Consider the following 22,856-nt stretch of genomic DNA (forward strand, 5'->3'; position numbering starts at 1 on the left):
TTCAAAATGCTGTGTTTCGTCATCATCAATCCATTGTTATTGTTACGTCAATTGTTAAATGCACTTTGCTTAAAACGCACGAAAGCAAATATTAAACATCATACAAAGGGATTCAATTCACATCCAGAACTAGATAAACTGAATAATTTAAATTTAAACCTATAATTTAATGTTTATCAAAAAAGTTTCACTTTTTTATCAACACAGCAATAAAATGAAAGTAAAACTTTTGCAAATAAAAGTAATACAAGTGTTGAGTTATTGTTACACTTAGTTTTGTTTATTTTGACGAGCAATTTCGGAGCGCTTCCGTTTTGAAATCAGATTATGATTAATTGTATTCCCGCACAATGCAAACACGCCAAACGTAATGTAATATTCATCTGCATTTATGAACAACTGCTATTACTATTCCTATTACTATTTACTATTACATGCTAGAGTGTTACAATTCGATGTGCGCGTGGTTTCTCTTTCGTAATATAATTGCGCCGCACGCGTTCGCTTCTTTTCGCATATAATCGAGGTGAATCCTGCGGAAATGTCACGCACCGGTGCAAATATGCCAACGGCCGAATTGTTTATAACATTCTATTTTTTATTACTTCGGAAATAATTCACACTTAAAGCAAAAACACCTACAATACACACATTAAAAGCAGCCAAGTGAAAAATATGAATAAATTGTTTCAGAAATAACTTAATAAATCAAAGCAGAGTTTAATGACTTTTTGTTTTAATTGTTTTTCTTGTCATGTAAGAAATAACGGTGTATAAATCAATTAAGTAGTAAAATTCTTAAGTAAATCAAAACAAATTAACCGTGATTAATCAGGAGTGCATTCGTTTAATTGCAGTCTGCAAATGTACATAGTTGAAATATCTCGGGATTTGAATATATTATAATGGTATTATTGATAAAGTTATATAATTGCAAATACGTGATTGGCATTCGATTTACGTTTGTTGCTTATTTACCACGAGACCTGCAGTTATTTTAAATTCAATCCACGCTGAGTACTCGTATACCCACCAGAGAAAGTTCAAAAATTCCTACCCGTAAATCTTTTACTATCGTTTAGTCATTTAGGCTTGAGTAAAGGCGTAAATTGAAAGATCTAAATGATCACCTGCTTAAAATGCAATAATTGCTGAAATAAATTTGTCTTGACTGCAGCGATTAAATAGTCATTAGTGATTACCTTAGATAACTACATGGTGAATGTTGTTTGACACAGCAATAATTATAGATTTGGGACACTTTGTACAGCGCCATAAATCTTGCTTCTTTGTGTGTGCTCTCAAAATGAAAATCACTTTCGCATCGAAATCGAAGACTTGACGCAGTGAAAAATGAAAGTAACTCACCCGTTGATGCATTGTTGCTGTTTCCTTGATTATTCTCTGCTGCTGAAGAAAATGTAGTAACTTCATAGTTGTTGTGTTGTTCTGTGCCATCATCATCATCACTGGAGTGTTGAATTTGATTAGGTGTGATTTGTGAAACATCAGGATCTTCGTAATGTGCTTCGATGTTAGCTGTGGAGTCCTGTTCCTTTTCAACAAGAAACTGTACCTTTTTCCTGGGTGTCGTCGGCATGGGCAGGTAAAAGTGCGACCCACTTTTCAACGCCGGCGAGGGGCTGCGCTCACCGACGCAGTTTGAATCTGTGTCACCGAAAGTCGCCGACGGCTTTTTCAATATCGACTTAAACCGGTTGCTGCCGCAATCCGACGCTTCCTTCTCGTTCGGCTTGGGTGAAGACGCCTGCGCTGGTAGTTGAGGTGGTGCCACCGCAACTCCATTCTTCTTCGTTAATTTTAACTGCAGTTTTGGGATTGGGATCTGACTCCTCGATAGTGTTTCCGGTTTCGGCTGAGGAGTTTTTAACTGTACGTGGACATCTTCATAATCCGGTTCGATATTAATCGGTGGTCTCACACGAATTCTTTGTCCATTGACCAAAGTGATACTTGTGTCTGCATCAGGGCCAGTTGACATCAACTCATAGGGGTTTACATTGCATTCTAGAATGGATCTCCTTCCAACTGTGGAGTATTTTATTTTTTGTCCATTTTTCTCTGAATTGTCTGATTTTCTTGGAGAATTTCGACTTTCAGAAGGTTTTGCTTTATGGGGAGAAATAGAACGTGCTCTGAATTGAGACCCTGGAGATGACATTGATGATTTCTCAGTGACAGTAAGTCGAGATCTTCTCATGAGATCATATGGATCTGCTGAGGGTAGAATACTAGCCCTTGATGAAGATGTCACTCTGACCGTACCAGCACGAGTGGGGGTAGGTGCTGATAGGGTTGATGTGGGATAGCATCGCATTGTCCCGAATTTGGACTCCCCGGAAGCGGAGAGTGGAATTCTCGTGCCCTTGCATTTCTTACAAGTTGTTGGACCTTTCTTACTGGAACGTTTAGTTCCATTTAAATAATCAGTGCAAGAGCAGAGTACTAATGCCGGGGCTAAGAGTAGCCCATTAGGGGATCTCACCCCATCGTACAACCAAGGATCAGCGTACCTCATAGAACGACTTAGGGAACTTTCGCTCTCCTGAGACCAATTTAAACGAGAAGATTCACTCTGAAAGTGTAGAAATCAACGATTAGCAGTTGTGCATGCGTAGCAATTTATTATTTACAACCACCGCTAAATCCATGCACCGATTGTGACAGTCATGTCATAATATTGTTCCTCATTGCTTTATTGCGCATTCAAATGAGCGCCATTGTAATATGACAATGTAAAATGTAAATAGACAGTAATAAAACACGAAAAGGCGTGCAAATGTAACGACGCGCGCGCGCTGCAAAGCCGAGCTTTGATTTATTTGAAATGAATCAACTTTCTATCGCGCCTCTGTTTACAACAATTCAGCAACTATTGCCATTAACATTAACTATCGCAAAACAACGCGCCAGGCAACAAAAACGCGATTGTTCCGCGACTGCAGCACATTGCTACCATTTGCCGCGGCACGCTTCATTCTTTCTACCGCGTTCGCAATGAACAATAAATGAGACTAGATTATGCGCCATTTCTATGGTGCACATTTTCCAGCACAAAGCAAGCGAGAGAGCTGATTCTCCCATGATTAAAAATTATGCCTCCCAGTGACAATGAAAGTTTTCACAGTATTCACGCAGAAAACGACAGCGTTCGCCGAACTCGCACCGCACGCGCAAAAAGATAATAACCCACAAAAAAAACGAAAACGTCGATCGCGCGATTAGCGTCACGTCATCGTTTTATTTATATTCATATTTATATTTATAGTCATATTCATAACGTTCCTCACACGCAGACACACTAACAACAAAAACAACACACAAAAACACAACAGTTAGAAAGTGTTTTTGTTGTTTCTGTGTCATAGGTGAACTAAAAAACGAAATTGATACTCACAACGCTATTAAGCTAGACTAGATGACTACGATACAATATTCAATTGACGCGAGAAATTAAAAATTAAAAGTGAAATAAACTTTCACACCTGTGCGACTTTTTTTTTGCGCGTTCATAATTTTTATACAGAAATGCAGAATATTAAATTGTCATCTTAAATTTATGCCCATCTTAAGTTTCTATTACTTATTATGTTTTTTGTGTGTGTTTGGAAAGTTGACTTACCCTTAAACCACAGGAGGAGTAGTTTGCATCCGGCGAAGAGGCAAATCGTCGCATCGCATGGCTAACCACTGCAGCCATCGAAGGTTATCCAATGCTGCATCACTGTGCTACCCGACAGCTGCAAGAGAGGAAAATGATCAAGATTAGTATTCGCATTAACATTGCTGCATATTGTAATCGCCTGCATGGAGGCATAAGATTATGTTCACAACTTCAATACTTCCTCGACAACTTGAACATTCTTGCGTGTTACATGCATAACAATTGTTTAAATATTTCTTGTACAAATAATTATATACGTATTATTCAGTGGTAATCAGTTCCAGGTTTTGTAAGTGTTAAAAAACCAAAAACATTAAATTTAAAACTAAAAAGTTTAATCAGAAACTTATTCCTGCAACACCTAATCACGTTTTACGTTCGCGTGTTTAATTTCCAACGAGCTTTTCTGAATTAATTAATGAATGACCATCAATTCGTTAATTATGGCCTTGTTGGCATTGTGAACCTTCATGACCCCGCGTGTCGATGAATTCTTTTATACTTTTTCTCTCTATTTTGTTAATTTATCGGAATGTTGCAAAAGAATCGACTGTTTAGCTGTGATGAGAGTGTGAATCCCAAAACTCTTTCACGCAATTACACGCAATTAAACAAGCGCACTTCGAGAGATAATCGCTGACTACAAATAACAATTAAATCATTTGTCTTTAGAAGCAGAAAAAAAAACACGATTTTTTTGTTTTTTAATGCGCGTTTCTGCGTTAACAAATTCATAATGCATGACACTACAACATTACAAAGTATTTAATGAACGAGTGGTGAATTAGAAGTGCTTATTAAAAGGCATGTAAGTAGAAAAAGTGACGGAGAAAAATACTTCACGTTTCGATGATTTCCAACTGCGAGGATTACAGGTTTAAATGGCAATTAATTCGTCAAATTATACAATTGATTACAAATGTAATTGTAATTGTTATTAGAATGTTACTTTTACTATTATTTCTGGTAAATATTAAGAATTTGAAAGTATGGGAAAAAATTGGTAAGCATTTTATTTAAAAAATGACATTTACGTTATTTTATTTATATTTAAGTTGTGATAAAATAATAAATTCTTTAATTTAATAATAAACATCGTTTTAAACAAGATAAAATCAAATTAAACTTCATGTACTCTTTAAAATTCATTTCACTTGTTTATGTTTTTTTACTTATGCATTACAAAATTCATCCTTCATGTCAGGTGCCATGAATAGACAATAAAACGCCAAAAACATCATGCAGCAGTACGTGAAACATCGACCACCGAAAAGAAAGTGAATCATCACAATCTAGGGCATATGATAATCAGTTTTGTCGATGCAAGTTCTCGCTTCCACATTCAACGCGTACAATCCCGCAGCGTGCGAATGTGTGGTGCCAAGTTTTACCGAAAACGATCGCAACTGAAAGTAAATCCACATCCACACGCGTGGAACGAGCGATTACGCCTCAGGATATCCGATTCACTTTCGCCGACTCACCGTCGTCAACAGACTGACGCTTCATCGTTCTCATTGCCATCCAGCGAAGAAGTAGTATACTAGTAGCATATATTCATGTATATGTGTTTATATGAATCAAATTTGGAGGCAGGAAAGAACGAAGAATGCAAATGTGTTGGTCTTAGACATTTCTCCGAGCCATTGTCTGCCCACAGGGCATTCAATCCACTACGTTGACATACTTACCTACCTACTGAGACGAAAACTGAGATCGACGTTCGATTTAAATACATCTACCTGCCTATATGCATTTACATAGTGTGTATCGATCTAATCATTTTATAATCTAATCATTTTACATCGCGTCGATTCCGTAGGCGATGATTTGAAATTGTGAAACTGCGAGCTTTGTTTGTAACCAGCAAAATAACTCTCATTCCCGCATTTGAATTTCAATTTTAAAAACGATTTCTTAATAAAGCAATCAAGGAAACGAACGAAATGAAACGAAACTAAATTGAGATGTGCTCAAATCTATGCCAGTGTTGATAAGTAATATTTGAAATGACTTATGGATGGATTTTAATCCGAAAAGAAATTACTAATTAAAACAGCATTAGAATGTTTAGGTGAAAAGTGTTCACATTTTATGTTAAACGCCGTGGTTTATAATTTGAACGCAGCGTTATAATTTCTGACATGTTTACGTTCTATTTTTTTTCTTCGTGTAATTTAACGTTTTTCACGGGCGATTGCACATGGTATAAATTGGTGGGTAATATTAATTGCTCTTTAAATTTTTAAAAGTTGGAAATTAACGAATCGTGAAACTTTTTGCTTTTAATTTTGAGAAGTTTCGAAGTTTTTACTTTCAAAATGCCATTTTTTCTAATAATTTCATAGTTAATGGCAATAAATCATTAGTTTTACAGCTTAAAATATTTTTCAAGATTTACAAAATTCATAAAAATGTTTTTTCTGCTATATTAATCAACAATTAACTAAAATAATTAAAATTAAGTATAAAATGTGTAAAATAAAACTAATTCTTTCCTCGCGTGCATTTAAAGTTCATGATTGCACCCATTGTTTAATTCTTAAATTGTTGTTGTCTCTATGGGAAAAGATCTTACGACCAAAAACAAAATGAAAACAAGCAAGAAAAGCACGCTTTTCGTGTGTTGCGAATTGCGATTAGACGATTATGCTAAGCACGTTTCTAAGATACAATGTTTTTTAGCTTTGTCTTAGACAAATCTTCATGTGAACCTCCTCTTAAACAAGTCGAAAAAATTTTCATTCATCTTATCGAGTTAATCGAATTTTCACGTTTGGCAAATCGTGCACAGGTACAGTTCCATCTCAATCATTGCATCTAAAATTAACTTAATGGATTTTAAGTTAAATAAAACAAAAATTACGACTGCAAAACAGAGGAGAATAAAAAAAGTTGTTTAAGTTGTTAACAAAACGTGACAAAACACTTTACGGTAGCCAAAGGCGCGACTAAAGAAATGCTATTAAAGACGACATTCCCACAAGTCAAATAATCAGTTGTTTTAGAGCAGAAAAACAAAAATATTTTGTAAAATTATATTTGAAGAGAAAAAACATTCCGGAAATGCAAGTAACATAATACCACTTAACCTAAACCTTACAACCAGCATATGTCTAATCTCATGAGTCAACATTAGACGTTAATTAGAGTTTTTGTTCATCAAATAAGTAATAACAATAAAGTTTTTTTCTGCAAAATGGTAATTTCAAGAAAATGAAGAGGATTATCATTATTTTAAATTTTAAATAATGTTATTTTGTTTAATAATTAAACATTTTAATATTTCTAGTGCAAGAAAGAACATATTTTCCCGAAAAAGCAAAATTAACGGCACAGTAATAATAAACTAAAGCTACAGTTACCAATTGCAATTTAAATTTGGCAAGACATTACATGAAATAAAATGTACAAAGAATACGCGACAAAAGGCGAAGATGTCGTGTGAAAATTACGTTTTAACTTTTGTATTTTGTACGAGTGAACTTGACATTAACCGAACGGAAGAACAAGCGAGAATGAAAGAAAGAAAGCGCCGCCGGCGTCGATGATTGTGAAATCTTTCCGAAGACGCGACACAAACAGAATAATCACCTACAAGTGCAATAAAAAACAATGCGAGAAAATGCTACTATGTACTATTATTTTGATCCACTTGCATTTAAAACCTCAGTTTGTTTTAAAAAATGCTGACCTAAAAGAAGCACAATTATAATTAACACGGAAATTTTTCAGATGAAAACTTTGAAATTTTTCTCCTTTATTTTTTTGTTTTACTCAACCGTTGAGAAAATGTCTACAGTGTTAATTACCGACACGAATGCTTCCACTTTTTAACTTCATTAACGTTTAAATGAAGGAACGTACAATGTTAACTGATTAACAAGCAGGCGGAAACTTAAACCCAAGAACTACACGACTATTGGATTCGTATTCACATGGAACTCGTTTTGCTTTGCTTTTGCCGAAGGAGAAGATTCAGAAGACGTGTGTCTCGTGCGTCTATCAAACGTGTTCACATGATTAAATTTACCTTGAACTAAATTTCTTTATGTCTTTATGAATTAATTAAGTTTTTTTAGTTTCACTTTTCGCGGCTTTAAGTCGGATGAATATAGAAACAATATTCCACGCGTTAATTAATACATCTGATTAATTTCTATTGATTTTATTGATTAATCATGTAACATCTTGAAAGAAATAGAAATTTTTTATTTAGGTTTCGATTTCGGTCAAATAAATTCGATTTGTATGTCAATCTCATTTGATTTTGATCTAGTTATTAGATATATCATAATTATAAGCAATTATATGTCAATAAATGTGAAAATATTTTAAGTGGAATGCGAAAAAAATTAAATTGAAATCAGTAGCTGAAAGTTCTTTTTTTTTTATTGATAATGATAATTAAATGTTGACGTGTTGATGTAATTGATTGTAATTTGCCTAATTTTTTTTTATTATTAACAAATTTTTTTGTATAACAAATTTAAAAATTTAGCGTCAATCAAAATAATTATTTTCCGCAATATATTTAATTCAATTTTTTTATTCATGGAATTATGAGTACAGGTGCAATCAATTTTGTTTCTCATTTTGCATTTCACTATCATCGGCGCGGCCCGGATACTTTCTACCAAGGCCAAGTTCAAAAAAACATACTTTTTACCTTCGGCGTTGCGTTTCGTATTACACAGCAGACACCAGCATATATTAAACATTAAACATTAAAGCCTGGCAGAGATAAATAAATGACCAGTGAAGCGAGGTGCGACTATCGACGGTGAATGTTTTGGGTGTGTTTCACTTCTTAAGTTGAAGAGCGTTTTACTATCCATCGCGAGATATTGAGATAGTCGCCATTGATAGACGACACTTGTAGGTTAAACAACCAAATCGATTTTATATTTTCACCACGAAATTTATGTAGGAATATTTGTGGTATTTAATGTGTTCAACGAGCCATGACCATACATATTATATTTATAGTCGTGTCACCCTTATTTGGTGTGAGAAAAATATTTTCAGTTTTAGTTTTTTATAAATATCTCAAAAACTATTAAAGTTAGAGAATTTATTTTCACAGAAGTTAATCTTCATTAAATTCTACACTCAATTTTATTTAGTTGTGATTTTTAAAATTATTCAATCAAAAGTTATAAACAAGTAAGTTGAAACCAAAACAAAATATTAAATTTATATTAAACGCCCTGTATCTTCTGATAAAAAAAAATTAAAAATGAAATCTTTATAAATATAGATTCAGAATTTAATACTGAATAGATTTTCAAAGAAAACGTAAACATATGTTAATTGGTTTTTAAGTAATTAATTAAAATCTAAACAAAAACATTTTTTTCTCTTCGAGACAAAACTACAAAATTTATTAATATACTTTAAATGTATATTAAATATTTTGGATACATCAGAAAGCCATTAACTTTTATTTGTCTAATATCTGAATGCAACATAAGACAAAATATATTAGAATATATTAATGAACTTTCGCTGCGGTCTTCTTTTATTTTCTTCTCCATTCACGTATAATTTCTAAATAATTATAATCGTCGCCATAAACTCACCGCCAACGAGAGTAAATTATCCAATTTAGAATGTATCAAACTTTTACAAGCAAAAATATCATCATAAAATTATCAACTTAATAAATTTCAACTGATTATATCTGATTGTTATGAAAATATCCAGTATATAATAATAATTTCTAATAAAATAAATAAAGTCTAACTTCCTGCGTTGTCAATTTTCGTTTGCGCATACCAACATGGAAAATCACTTTTACTTATTTAATGCTCTTGCAAATTCACATTCATAGCTTTATAGCTTCATTCCGCTGCTGCTGGTGCAGTTTTCGCATTACCTAGTGATGCATATATGCCGAGGCACATCACGTTCCCGTTCCGTCTAATAAATTAATCGCTAATTAATGCGCCGGCGATTAGAAATAATAAAAGTCGTTGGCAGACATGCTCCGGTCACTAGTTGGCGCACGGCGTAGATAAAGAGTGGCACGCAAGCGCGAGACGATGCATAATGTGCATAATATTGAAACGCAGGATTCCTCCTGTTCAGCAATGCTTCAAACATTCAAAAACGTCCCAGGCAATGAAATCGAGAATACTCTTCACTTCACCAACATATTCACATCACTACCTCGCATGATTTAATCTCGTTCGCGGTATGAGCATACAATAAATTCGTTGGGATGAAAGCGAATGGGGATTGGCTCATAATAGACGCAGAGATGTCTTGAAAAAAAAGAAGACTATCTGGTGTTATGTACTAATACTACTAATGCTATCATCCTGGAACGCTCAAGGTTTCGAGATGAAATGTTGAAATGTTTTTGAATACTCATTTATCTATTTATTAAAACGTTTTACTTTCGTTATGGTGCGAAGAAGAAAAAAATGTTTTTATCTTATACCAAGAATAGACATCTAAATGAGTTCTTTGAGATTATAAGAAAGTGAATGTTGGTAATGATTTGAAGAAAACCGAGACAGTTCTTTGAATAATTGCTATAATTTTTTGTGCTGCTGCTGTTGATGATAAAATCCAATGTGATATAATTATGTTTGGACAGTTAGTAGTTCCGATAAGAGAAATAATGAGGAGAAATCTTTCGAATGGAAACAGTTAACACATTTTAATAATAAAATTATGTTTATTGCGCTATTCAGTGCCATCTGGCGGGCGGTAGCTACGAAATAAAGGTATGATTTAATGAATTATTCAATTTTTATTGTTATTCTATAAAATATAACTTATGCAACATAAAAATTATTAGTTTTATGTTGAAAATAAAATATAAATATTATTTTTATGTTTTTTTAAATAAAAAAACGTGTTAAAAGCCAGAAAGTAGTTGACAAACCAAAGAAAACACTTAACTTTTTGTGCCCTCATGATCTTCACATCAAAGTGCACAAAACTAACAAAAGTGTGCTGTGCATTCATACAAGCCTGACGTGAATGAGTAATGCATACGGACTTAAGGCGACGCTTAACCTCACCTCTTAAACTCCTCCAGAAAGGCTTAAATTCAACACACAAACCTTTCGGGGCAAGAAGTTTGCCGTGCCTGTTTGACTCTACAAAAACACTTTTAAAAACGCACTCCTTCCTGCATAATAAGCAGTTCTTTAGGTCTGCTCTGAGTGAGTGAATCTTCTTTTCTCATCGTTTTCGAGTTTTACCGCCGAGTTTACAAAGGGCATAGATGTGCATCTAGCAAACGTACTGTTCACCTTTCATGTTTTCATCCTCTCTGCAGAAGTTCTTATTAAAACGAAAAAATATATATTCGTTTCTGGATGCAGTGTAAGACGCTATCAAAAATCTAATCTATTATTAAGCTGCAACCTGCTGAGGTGTTGAAGAAACCGTGAAACAAATTTAACGTGCAACAATGCACGGTCGCGCAGTTGCGACGTCGAAATGGACGTTGAAAACGTGTGAATAATTCGCGTAATGCTGAAACGTCATGGTCGGGACCGTAATTGTGAGAGATTTGCATACGGTCGAGGGTAAAGTGTAATTCTTTGCTGGTTGAATCACGTAAATACCGTAAGAGTTATTACTTAAATTTAAATTCGCAAAATAAAAAGATGTTTATGAGTGTAAAACTGTTAAAAGAAGAGAATATTATTTATAACAACTTCTACCATTGCTTTTGAGAATTATGACTTTAAATTAAGTACAACTACTTCATTTCAAATGGTTTTTGCAACTAAAATCATCAACTTTAGTTTATGTCTCCATAAAAAAATAGAAAACAAAGCCATTTGAACAATTTATGTCGGAATTTAAAAAAGTAAACTATTTGAAGAGATTGTGCGCTTAATAATCGCAGTATGATGGCACGACACGACGAAGGTAAATAGTAAATATCGTTATTGATTCGAAAGAAAGTTGAGCGTTCAGTTTTACTTTCGCGCATCTTTTAACATCTTGAACCGCACAAGTCGCAGAAAGTTTCTCCCACAATCGCTAAACTAAATATTAGTTTATTTATTAAAACGTATAAAAAGCACGAAAAAATAATATAAAACGAATTTATATCTTGATAAATTGTCGATTTTTACGGTTTAATCTCGATTATTATGATTTAGAATAATAACTGTTCGGAAACAGCGTGGTTCCAAATACTCGTAGAATAGAATTGGATAATAATTTAATGAGAGGCATGAAAACACTAGCTTTAAATTCGTGTACGTGCGTTTCCGTTTTGAGGTCTTATTAAATTCCTGCGCGGCGGCGCTGTAATGGTGAATGGATTAAATTTCGTTAAAACTGTGCGGTTTGGTGAGCACGCGCAGGTGTAACTTGTAATAAGTCGCACACGCGTAGAAAATAATCGGTTTGGGTAAAATATAACTTTTAAACTCTCTATTTGAGTATAATTCATTGTTTTTTGTTGAAAATTGTTTTAAAAATCAATAAAAATGTATTTTTTTTGTTATTTGCGTGCATAAAATGATATTTTTAAACACTGGCAACAATTTATTTGTTCAAATATGACAATTTTCTATTAAAATTTATTGTTTTCTTATGTAACTCATCGAAAAATTTATTTTTTCGTGTCTAAAAATAAATTTTTTGCACTTATTTCACAAAATACACCTAGAAAGTTATAATATCCGCGTATTGTTTGCACTTATTTCAAATATCGTCCATTACAAAACTTGTAAATTATCAAATTATCAGTCAATCAATGGTTACACAACATATCCGCGTTTTACAATAGTAAAACCAACATTTGAACACCCAGATAACAGCGATTGTTCAATGCGCTGTAGGTAAGTAGTGAATTGATTCCGAATTTCACATTTCTTTGTGCAATTAAGGCACGCTCGAACGCGATAATTGCCACGAGCATCGGGCCGATAAACAAACGATTAAAGCGTAATGCCCGGCGCGAATGTGGCGCAAACGGAAAGACTCTTTTCACGCGACTTTTACTTTCGATTCATTTTCAAGTCAATGAGATTGCGTTTTCGATTCCGCATTTTCTTAGCTGCACAATAACGTCTAATGCACGGATCGGTGAAGGTGATTTATATACTCTTATGAGATCCAAGAATGACGGTATGTGTATTATGATAATGTTATAAATATAAAGGCGGTGATAACGTTATAAATTGAGTATGCATCGCGGAAATTGTGTTGAGTGCAGTTTAATTGCGTCCGCGTGAAGAGGCAGCAAGAATTTTCATTTGCTTCGATTAATGTTTAATACATATTGACATGAACGATGTTTCCACTATGTTAAACAAGATTTATCATAGATTAAACAAAGGTTTTAGTGTAAAATAAATTTTTTGATGTCATAATTTAGGAATAAAATGATTTACGTAAAAACTGCGTAGTTTATTCATTATACAAATGAACCAATTAAATTGGCGACTGAATTATCCATTATTATCGACGTCCACGTACAAATTTGCATTATGATTTAATTGAAACGCGCCTAATTAGCTTCCTCGCAATTTGTGATTGAATTTCTGCGGCGAAGACTTCGCACGAGCATAATTTAAACGCATGGTTGATTGTCGACGTCGCCGTCTCCAGGAACGCTAAATTCCCAAGTCCCACACGCTGGGCTCATGCAATATAAATATATAAATATCCATTGGCGCGTAATACGATGCTTTACGCATGAACTATTATCAACATTCAGCTAGTCGTAGACGCAGCTGCGTTTATCAGGAGACATCACAGGAAAAAGTTGACTGGAGTCAACTAGACGCATTCCTAAAATCGCTTCGTATTAATGTATGCAGATCATCTGAGATTATTCCATGAAAAACTAATCATTAATTATGTTTTACACAGGTAAACTAAGAAAAAGTGTTTATTTGGTTGCCTAATATGTAAAATATTGTATTTTGCAGTTGTTGATGTTGATTAATAACTAAAACGACAATAACTAATAAAATAATATGCAAATCATCATTATATTTAATGCAATTTAATAAACCGCAAGAATTTGTTTTATTTGTTGCAAAAACAAGTAAAATCCATGATTAATTTGAAAAACAACCTTGAACTATAGTCGCATGATGTATTTAAACAAATTAGAGAATATAAGTGATAAAATGAACTTTAAATTTACATAAGTTCATCGGTAATAAATCAAATATATTGCATGCGTATTTACTTTTTTTAGTGTTTAACCAGAAACTTTTTTGTCTTATAATTGAACGTTTAAAATGTTTAAACTAAAATCGATGTTGTTTATTTTGCAATCAGTTTATGTAACAGGTTAAGAACAAAATTATTAATGGCTACCATTTTTGGAGAATAAACAAGAACGTAAATGTTAAATGTAGTAATCATGGTCAAACAAATTACAAAAGAAAAAACTATTCCGGAAAACAAATAAAAAATTTAATTTTTCAATTGATGAAAAACTGTTTTGTTTTTTGGTTAATCATGAATAAATCTAAAACTAATCAAGATAGAGTTATGATTTCTTCAGGAATCTCTTCTTAAATAAATTCTGCATCAAATTAAGCAAAAATTTGATTCAAATATCTATTCTACCAGCAAATATTGACATATTTGTGACAATTATGTATTATTTTTCAAAATTCATTTTTAAATTGTTAATAACTATTTGTGCAACAATTGCATCAACAAACACTTTATTTTATTTAATGCACAATTTAACCAAGAATCGATTGTTAAAAGAATTATAATTCTATCTTCATTAGTTTTTGAGTAATTAATCAAAAAGCAAATTGTAACATCATATGCTGTGCAATTCGATATCCTTGTATTTTTATTGACAAAGTTTAGAATTTCATTTGCGGCTCGGCGTTGCAATAACAATAAAAGCAATAAAGTGAATGTAACTGTATCGACAGGCGGGCGAAAAAGCGTATCCCACACCTATCCTTGGTTTTATTGAAATCGCGCAAAGGTTAAACGCCCTCACCTTGGAAATAAACATGAACCGGCCAGCCTGCGAGCTGTCAAACGGATGAAAACTGGCGGATATTTTATAATGTCGATCATGCGAGCATGCAGAACGACCATATCATATTGTTCCACGAGCTGGCCACATAAACATAAACAGTGGAATAACAAGAACTACTTAACACCATCAAAGCCTCAAGTATTAACACGATAGACACTAGACACTAGTCAGACAGGATATCGATCTTTTTTTATGATTTTGAATTATAAGTTCAAGTCTATAAAAATACTCCACGTCAATAAATCAAATAGATTTAGTATATTTGTATTTTATTGAAGTGTTATGGTCACATTTGGTATATTAGCAGTTCTATATTTTGCAACAAAGAGAAAGAAGACTTGCCCTGTTTTGTTCGCTGCGAAGGTGAAACATATCGCGGACGTAATTTCTATTCCCGGCCATTCAACACGGCAATATCGGATTTATAGCATCGCGGAGGCGGTTGCAATGGCGCTTGGCTAGACTGCCACACAAGCCGGAAGTAAATGTCAGATGACTTACCTAATTGTTCTAATTATCGGATGATTGATTTGATGGCGCACTATTCACCGTAACAATGTCGTGTCTTTGCAAACAAATGGACTGGAACAGCACAGCAGCTGCAAAACAAACAAAAAAATGCAAAAAAATTAAACATGATAAACTACTTAACCGAGAGGAATGTTAAAAAATGATTTTAAATAAAATTTAAAATAAATCCGCATTTCTAAAGTGATTTTTTGTTGTAAAATGACGTCTACAAGAGGCAAAAATGATTTTTGCTTAATAAAAACTGTAAATCACACCCACATCAAAATTTCTTTCATCACAATTTGAAATCAACTAAAGTGGTTGGCATATAATTATCAGATCGACCGATAAACTCCGGTTAAAATTAATATCAAAGGCGTTTGAGGAATTTGAAATGCTAATTGCATAATAATTAATAACACCGCTACTGTGCAGACTTAACTCAACATTAATTGAATATTTATCTATCGTTATCTATCGGCTTCAACAATCTCACGATTCCAACTTGGATTTGTTGATTAATCACGTGTGATTTAATCGAATTGGAAGTCTTTCAAGGTTCAACCAATAAATTTAACATAAGTGACTAAGTTTGGCGAAATTCGAAAGGATAAAACGATGCAAATTTTTGCATTTCATGCAAATAAATTTATTCACAATAAAAACAAGAAAACAATATTTATATCCAAGGTCGGTGAGAATGTGGCGTTTTTCTTAGGCAATCGATTAAATCGCTATCAATCAAAATCAAAGAAAATTGCTAATATTAGAGTAAAAAAACGTTGAAAAAATTGTCGACGCATTAATGCGGAACTAACCTTAGCCAACTAGAAGTACAACGCAGCCTTGTGTGAAACCTTTAGCGCAACTTCTTATGAAATACTTCTTTGAATTAAATACCGATGATGTTAACATCAAAGCAATTTTCTTCGCTGCACACTTTTCTTTGTTTCTTTTCATTTTACTTTTACGCGCGGCTGAAAAGTGCAAGACTTATTGAAGTGATGCCGAGACGTCGAGACATCGAGACACCGAAGAGCTTAAAAGCCGCGGCTGGTAAAGTGGTCGAATGTTGTTGAATGTGCTTTGAATGTGTTTCAATCTTGCGGCGCAAACAGCTTCCGCATCTGTCTCCGTAAAGGCGAAACCGTGTTTTGTTAATTCGCTAATGTGACGGCTATTAATTAGCAGAAGTAACGTTTATGTGCTGCTGCTACTTCAAGTACGTACTTCTTAAAAAAAACTCCTCGAGATGCGCTCGCGTGTTTTTCATGTAAATATTGATGAGTAATTAAAAAATTACTCCAACAGAATTAATTAATAACTAATTTTATTGCCGCTGGAGAGTAATAATTCCGTCACGTTTGAATGAACTGACACTTCCCGTATATTTACGAGTTTCTTGTAGTGGCATGAAAATTAATGCTCAAGAAAATTTTGAAACAACGCACAACGGTAAATCCCAACTTGAACAACGAAATCGAATGATTTCGCCAAAGCTACTAGACGCATACCTTTCCAGGTGTTCAGCGTGACGAGTCACGAAGTTTGATCATGAACTGTACGCCACGCATCTATCAATAAAGCGGGTTGTGTTAATTTTTAGCTTCATTTGAGCGTATTGAACATCGGTTACGTTACTTCTTGCGTTTCGACGTAAACTCGAGGATTCGTGCAGCTTGGACTTGAAATAATGATGTATTGACGTAACTGTAATCAGTTGATACCGAACCATTAATTTACACTTCACGATTTGTGAGTTTTTGTTGTTTTACAGTTTTACTGTTTTTCGATTTATTCGGAATGACTGATTGAGCTTTGGAGCTTGATTCGTAAAAATAAAATTAATTTTGATGTCGTTCACCTTTACAAACTGTGTTTTTTACGATTGTACTTGAATAACATATTATTTAATTAAAAACGTTATATTTTTATGCACTAATAGGCAAATAATGAATTTGTAGGTTAGATAAATGTCAAAATGCATAAAAATCACTGTTTTTATTTTCGGATTGCTCAAAATCTCTTATTTTACGCACTGAAATTACAAAATATAACTTAAACGAAGCTTTTATGTTAAAGAATTTATAAATTTGCCACGCTGAATTCCTCAGAGTATAATATATAAAATGGTAAGCGTGAAATTATGAATTTACAACGAAAGCGCATGAAATATAATATCTAGTCTAATGCCCGTCAGCCAGTAATCATCACACTTATTGCATCTCATAAATAATCGCCAACGTTCCAAAATGTCTAAATCTAATGCGGTGCATCGCTCATCGCGTCGTTTCGCCGTCATTTGCAAACCATCGCCATCGATGCATTATCTTTGTAGCTGTGATGCTAAGTATCTGTACAGTTTTAATGCTTCTTCTAGTTTTATGGTTTAGTGTCTTAAATCGCCATGAAATGACTTTCGTATCAAGCCTATCAAGAGTCCAGCGTATCAAGCATGCAGCGTAATAGTTTAATCTTTTCTGCAATTTGCAGCCACGGTGCACGGCGTGGGCGTGTGCTAATGGTGAGTCAGAAAGTCTGCGAGCGATTTGTCATTAAAATTTAATGTATGCGACATTTCATACGCGCGGCGATAAGCATAAATTATTCAATTATTCGCAAGAAATTGTTGATAAACTCACGCAGTTCGCTCACAGCTAGGAATTTATGTGGTGCGACATTAAAACAGTTGTTAAATTAATGTAACACGTGCTATAAGCAAACCATAGGAAAATATTGAACTGTTGTTACCATTTGTGACTAAACATTTATTCATTTTATTGATTTAGGTGGGTGTAATTGCAAATTTTGTCGCGCTGCATTTATGTGGAACAGTGGCGCAAAAATAAATCGATTGTAATAGTTATTGATTAATTATTCAAAAACTATTAGTGTTAGGCTTATAATTATTTCAAAAGATTATTCAGAATTAAATTTTGCTTTTAACTGTGTCAAAATTTTGCAAATAGATTAATCCTACAAAAAGTTATAAACATTTAAAGTTTACTTTTAAAAATTTTGCAAAATTGTGCTAAATTACTTGATATTTTCTGAAATTAAATTGTTATCAATAAAATTTTCGCATTTTTAGATAAAGAATTTTATACTTAATTCATTCCTGAAAGAATAATTAAAATAAATTAATTAGTTTGTGAGTTATTCGCAAATAAAATTTTAATTACACGCAAAATTTAATTCTCTGTATCTTGTTTACTTTTAGTTTCACATGTCACATGCTCAAAGTGAATCTGACACATGATGAAAGTAAATTTGGAAATGTAGCACGTATACAAATTGTGTAATTATTCTAAGCGTTTTAATTTCAGATCCTTTCTCTCTCGACGTCGCTGCTAATAAAATTTATGTCACTGAATTTATAATCGTGCGAATACAAACGAATATGAACGCCAACTCAATGAATGCTCAACAAAAAAAAAACATAATAACAAAAAAATACAGCAGCAATGTGGGACCAAGAGCAAGTCTCATTGGTTTCATTCATTTCTCATTAGATTTCCTTCGGATTAATCATTGTGTCACGACGCATGGTAAATGGTTAATGTATCATTGTCATACGCAATGTCATTAGGCTTTCAGAAAGTGTATCAAGGTGAAAAAAGCAAGTATTTAAGATTTTATTATAGAAATTAATCTTTTTTTTAATATTTTAGGTAAAAAATTAAACAAAAAATTCTAAAAAAATGTAAACATGAAATAAAATTTAAATTCAGTAGTGAAACTTTGTAACAGAAGACTATTTGACTGTTGAATGTTGAATGTTGACTATTCTTGACCCGAATGTCATGTATATTGGCAAATGCATGAATTAATGCAACGTCGACACACAAAACAAGAAGAAACTTCAAAAGAAAGTCAGGAAAAGTCAATAAAGAATAAACGTCATAACACCGTTGATTGCAAGTCCAAACACACCTGAATTCATTGTTCATATTTGCTTTAAACATAAACACACATAACTTGACAGAGTTTATTATCAAATAAATACTGTCCAACCGAAAACTCACGCATAAATTAAAAATATCTATGTCCTAGATAAAAATATAATATATTCAGAGTTTTATTACCCTTTTTTGGTGTGGCACGCGCCTAAAACGACGTCAAAAAGCAAAGATTCATTAAAAAGTACTTAAAAGTAGAAAACCGCCCAATTACAGCTTGAATGCACATAAAATTTAATTCGCATTGTCCATAATGACCTTATGCCTACATACATGAATAATACATCTTCAATTTCAGCTCGGTTTCTCGTACGATTTCGCAATTTTAACCTTTTAAAGACAACACATTAAAATTTGAAGAAATTTACTCGTACTTTCAATTCAACAAGGTTACAGGAAGTAAATTACACTGCAAGAGAAAAAAAAATATAAACTAGTAGAAGTAGTTTTTTTTTTCTTCAATTAAATTAGATTCCTCTTCATTAAATTGCCGCACAAGTTCGCAAGCGCATAGTTTAAATGTCGCCTAATTGAATTAAATGCCCACGTCGTTATTTAGTCAATGACACAGTAATTATTTTCAGGCTTGTAATGACTTGCAATAAAAATACGCGTCTAATGGTAAGGACGCTTAAAGTTTAATCGGGCAGAAGATGGAAAAAGTGAACAAAATGTTACACGTGCTTTGCAACGTCGATTAATTAACTCAGAAGTTGGAAATCATCAAAAACTGCCGCGGCAATTACGTCAACTCGTTATTAATTAGGAGCTGGACGAAAACGCATGTCACACTTTTAAATAAACAACAAAAATTTGGAATTGGGAAAAAAGTCAAGTTCAATATTGACTCACAACTCATAATTCATGAGTAATTTAGCTGCGCTACTTTCAATAACGATATAAAGATAAATCAATAGGACAACAATTGATTGATCATTATAATTAGGAGCATTATCATTATGATAATTGGTGTGTCGATTAAAGGTAATTAATTTAAGTTGAAAAGTCGTAAAAAACATTAATTTTGTGACGTATGTATTGGCATTGGGTTTGATTTAGATTTCCGTTCAATTATTAATTTAATTTTGGTTCTAAAATTGAAGGTTATTGAGGAAAATACGCTAAAAATCAAAATTTAAAACAGTTTTACTATCAATCTGTTTTGAATACGTTTTTTAAGTAATGTTGCGTAAAAAGCAATTTTATTCATTTTTATTTGGAAATATTACGAATTTTTCTACTTTTAAAACAAAAATTAAACCATATTTCTCATAAAATATCAAAAAATTAACTTCTGCACATTAAAAACTTTATTTTCGAATTTTAGAATCAATTTTTTTTTTAATTTCATCAATTTTAAAACAGAAAACTTCAAAAAATTCAAAAATTTCCCCATTTTATACTAACATCCAATAAGTTCATGATTTTAATTAAAATAATAATTAATCTTGCATATTTTTAATATACTTATTAAACACCGTCCTTGAATTTAATAATAAATTTAATTATACTATATATTTAATAAGAAAAGAAAGTTGAACTGTTTTTCAAGAAATAAATCTCCCTGCATCAACTCGAGATCAACGCCAAGATTACATACAAAGTTAATCTCGCATGATTTATAAATGCCGCGACGTCTAATTGCTCATTAGATGCGTTATTCGTAGCATAGTATTTCATTCCGTTTGCTACCGTTCATCTTCTCGTATTTGTGTGATTTGTTTCGCCATCAAGACGTCCTTCTCGTTAGAAATGCATTTGTATAACATGCGATTACTTTAACTATGCATAATGCTTCATTCCTGATCGAGCATTTATGATGCTTGCCTATCATCTTGCTTCTTGTTGCCATGCTGTTGTTTTGACAAGTTCAATAATCTTTTGTGCATGCGCATTGAACTGGAATAATACGCGCCATCAACAATCGCACATCCAACCGTCGCGGTTATGCAAATTTACATATGTATATCATTTGTACGATGATTATAATAATTACGCCTGGGCAATGAATAGAAAATATTATGAAAAGAATTCGATTGCAATCGATTTGATTGGAATTTATTTGTTATTGAGTAGCATGGTAACAATCAACTAAAGTTGACAACTATTTGGCTTTCCGATTAGAACTTTTATTAGGCAAAATGTTTTTTTGCTTCAAAAGTATCGAAAAAATGTTTTTTTCAAGAAAAATAAAATCTAAAAGTGGTTTTTAACTTTTTGAAAGAATAAACGTATTTATTGGCAATATATCAATCAACTAAAGTTGACAACTATACTGTTTCCTTCTCAATTTGAATATTAGTTAGACAAGACTTTTTTCAGATCTAAAATGTCCAAAAGCCTCATAAATTTTACAAAAACAATGTTTACCAGAAGACAAATGAAAAATAAAATAAATTTTTCATTTTTTAGAAGAAAACAATATTTAGAAGCACAATAGCAATAAACTAAAGTTTGCAACTACATTGTATGCTTCCCAATAGAAATTTTAATTGGGCAAGCAATTTTTCCAATTCTCCGTCCATCTGGTATCGGCTCTAAAGTGTCATAAATTTTCACTTTAGCGGTGCTTAAGTATAGTTTGCTTAAAAGCACCATAACTCGTAACTGCACAAAGTAAAGACAAGAGCCGCACGTAAAAACAGTGAATAATCTTATCTAATCTTGATTTTCACGCAAATTTCATACGTGTCCACATGCGCGAGCGCTCAAACCGTTGCAATAATAGTCGGATGCTGGGAGCAGACGACTATGGGTCAAGTAACTGTGTACGTCCGAACGCTGACAGAGTTGAGTGAATTTTTGTGCGGAGTAAATGACTTAATAAGTCACCATGTGACGCGAAACCATTTAAAATCATTCAAAACTGTAAAGTAATTTGTGTGTAGGTACCTACACATAATATCCTTACATGGATATTTCTATATAGGATAATGTCTAGTATTTAAATTAATCATTATTTTTTTGAATCTACTTCGATTAAAATATTAAAGAATCATCAAATATTTTACTCGTAACTCAGAAACAGTTTTCGAACGGGAAATTTAAATACAAGTACGTATATATTTTATTATTGCGTGAGTCATGAACTCGTCTTCGTTGTTGCAAATTTCATATGAGATGCGGGCCTAACCATTTGTGTGATCTTGAATTTTAAGTTTACAACAGCCATAAGGAGAGTTGCTTGGTGAAGTAATTTATAAAAGAGATAAATTTATGATCAGTTCAAATTACTTGAAGTGTAAACCTAGACTGAATGATCTTGAACTTTAGGTTTTTAACGAAAATAAATTGCAATCGTGCAGCAAATTCATAAATTCATTATAAGCATTATATAACCAATATTATTATGCTATTTAAACATACTAAACTTGTGGTAAAAATTAATTTTCCTACAAAATATACATTTTTACATGATTTTTTATTTTATTTAATCTTTGAGATTAATAAATAATTAACTTTTTGATAAAATTTTATTTCGTTCAGAAAAATAAAGATTAAAAGTGATTTTTCACTTTTTGCTGAAAAACAACATTTTATGCTTTTTCCGTTACATTTAACACCCAAGATTATACGCAAATAATCCATATTAAGTAGGTACGCACGCTGCGAATCTATAAATAGTGAATTTATTGTTTCCTACATTGTAATCACAAAAACATTGCGCGCCGCGCATATTGCAATCCTAACGGCACATTAA

General features: G+C 32.7%; 1 protein-coding gene across 2 annotated transcripts in view; it reads right to left on the reverse strand.

Annotated features, from left to right (window-relative positions):
- RhoGEF64C (Rho guanine nucleotide exchange factor at 64C) overlaps positions 1–22,856 on the reverse strand; it is a 68,312-nt gene that overhangs the window by 4,486 nt on the left and 40,970 nt on the right. Inside the window, exons 3-5 of one of the 2 annotated variants that reach the window (XM_065304145.1) lie at positions 15,189–15,286; positions 3,644–3,761; positions 1,369–2,596 (exon numbers count right to left, since the gene is read on the reverse strand). In XM_065304145.1, the coding sequence (XP_065160217.1) occupies positions 1,369–2,596; positions 3,644–3,721 (1,306 nt within the window). In that variant the 5' untranslated portion in view covers positions 3,722–3,761; positions 15,189–15,286. The remainder of the gene's footprint in view (positions 1–1,368; positions 2,597–3,643; positions 3,762–15,188; positions 15,287–22,856) is intronic. The other variant, XM_065304146.1, reaches the window with a different exon arrangement.

This window comes from Atheta coriaria, unplaced genomic scaffold, assembly GCF_025399875.1.
Source record: "Atheta coriaria isolate IRGN ID8LTWV9N9 unplaced genomic scaffold, Caltech_Dcor_3.1 hic_scaffold_6_pilon, whole genome shotgun sequence".
Classification (NCBI taxonomy): Eukaryota; Metazoa; Arthropoda; class Insecta; order Coleoptera; family Staphylinidae; genus Dalotia; species Dalotia coriaria.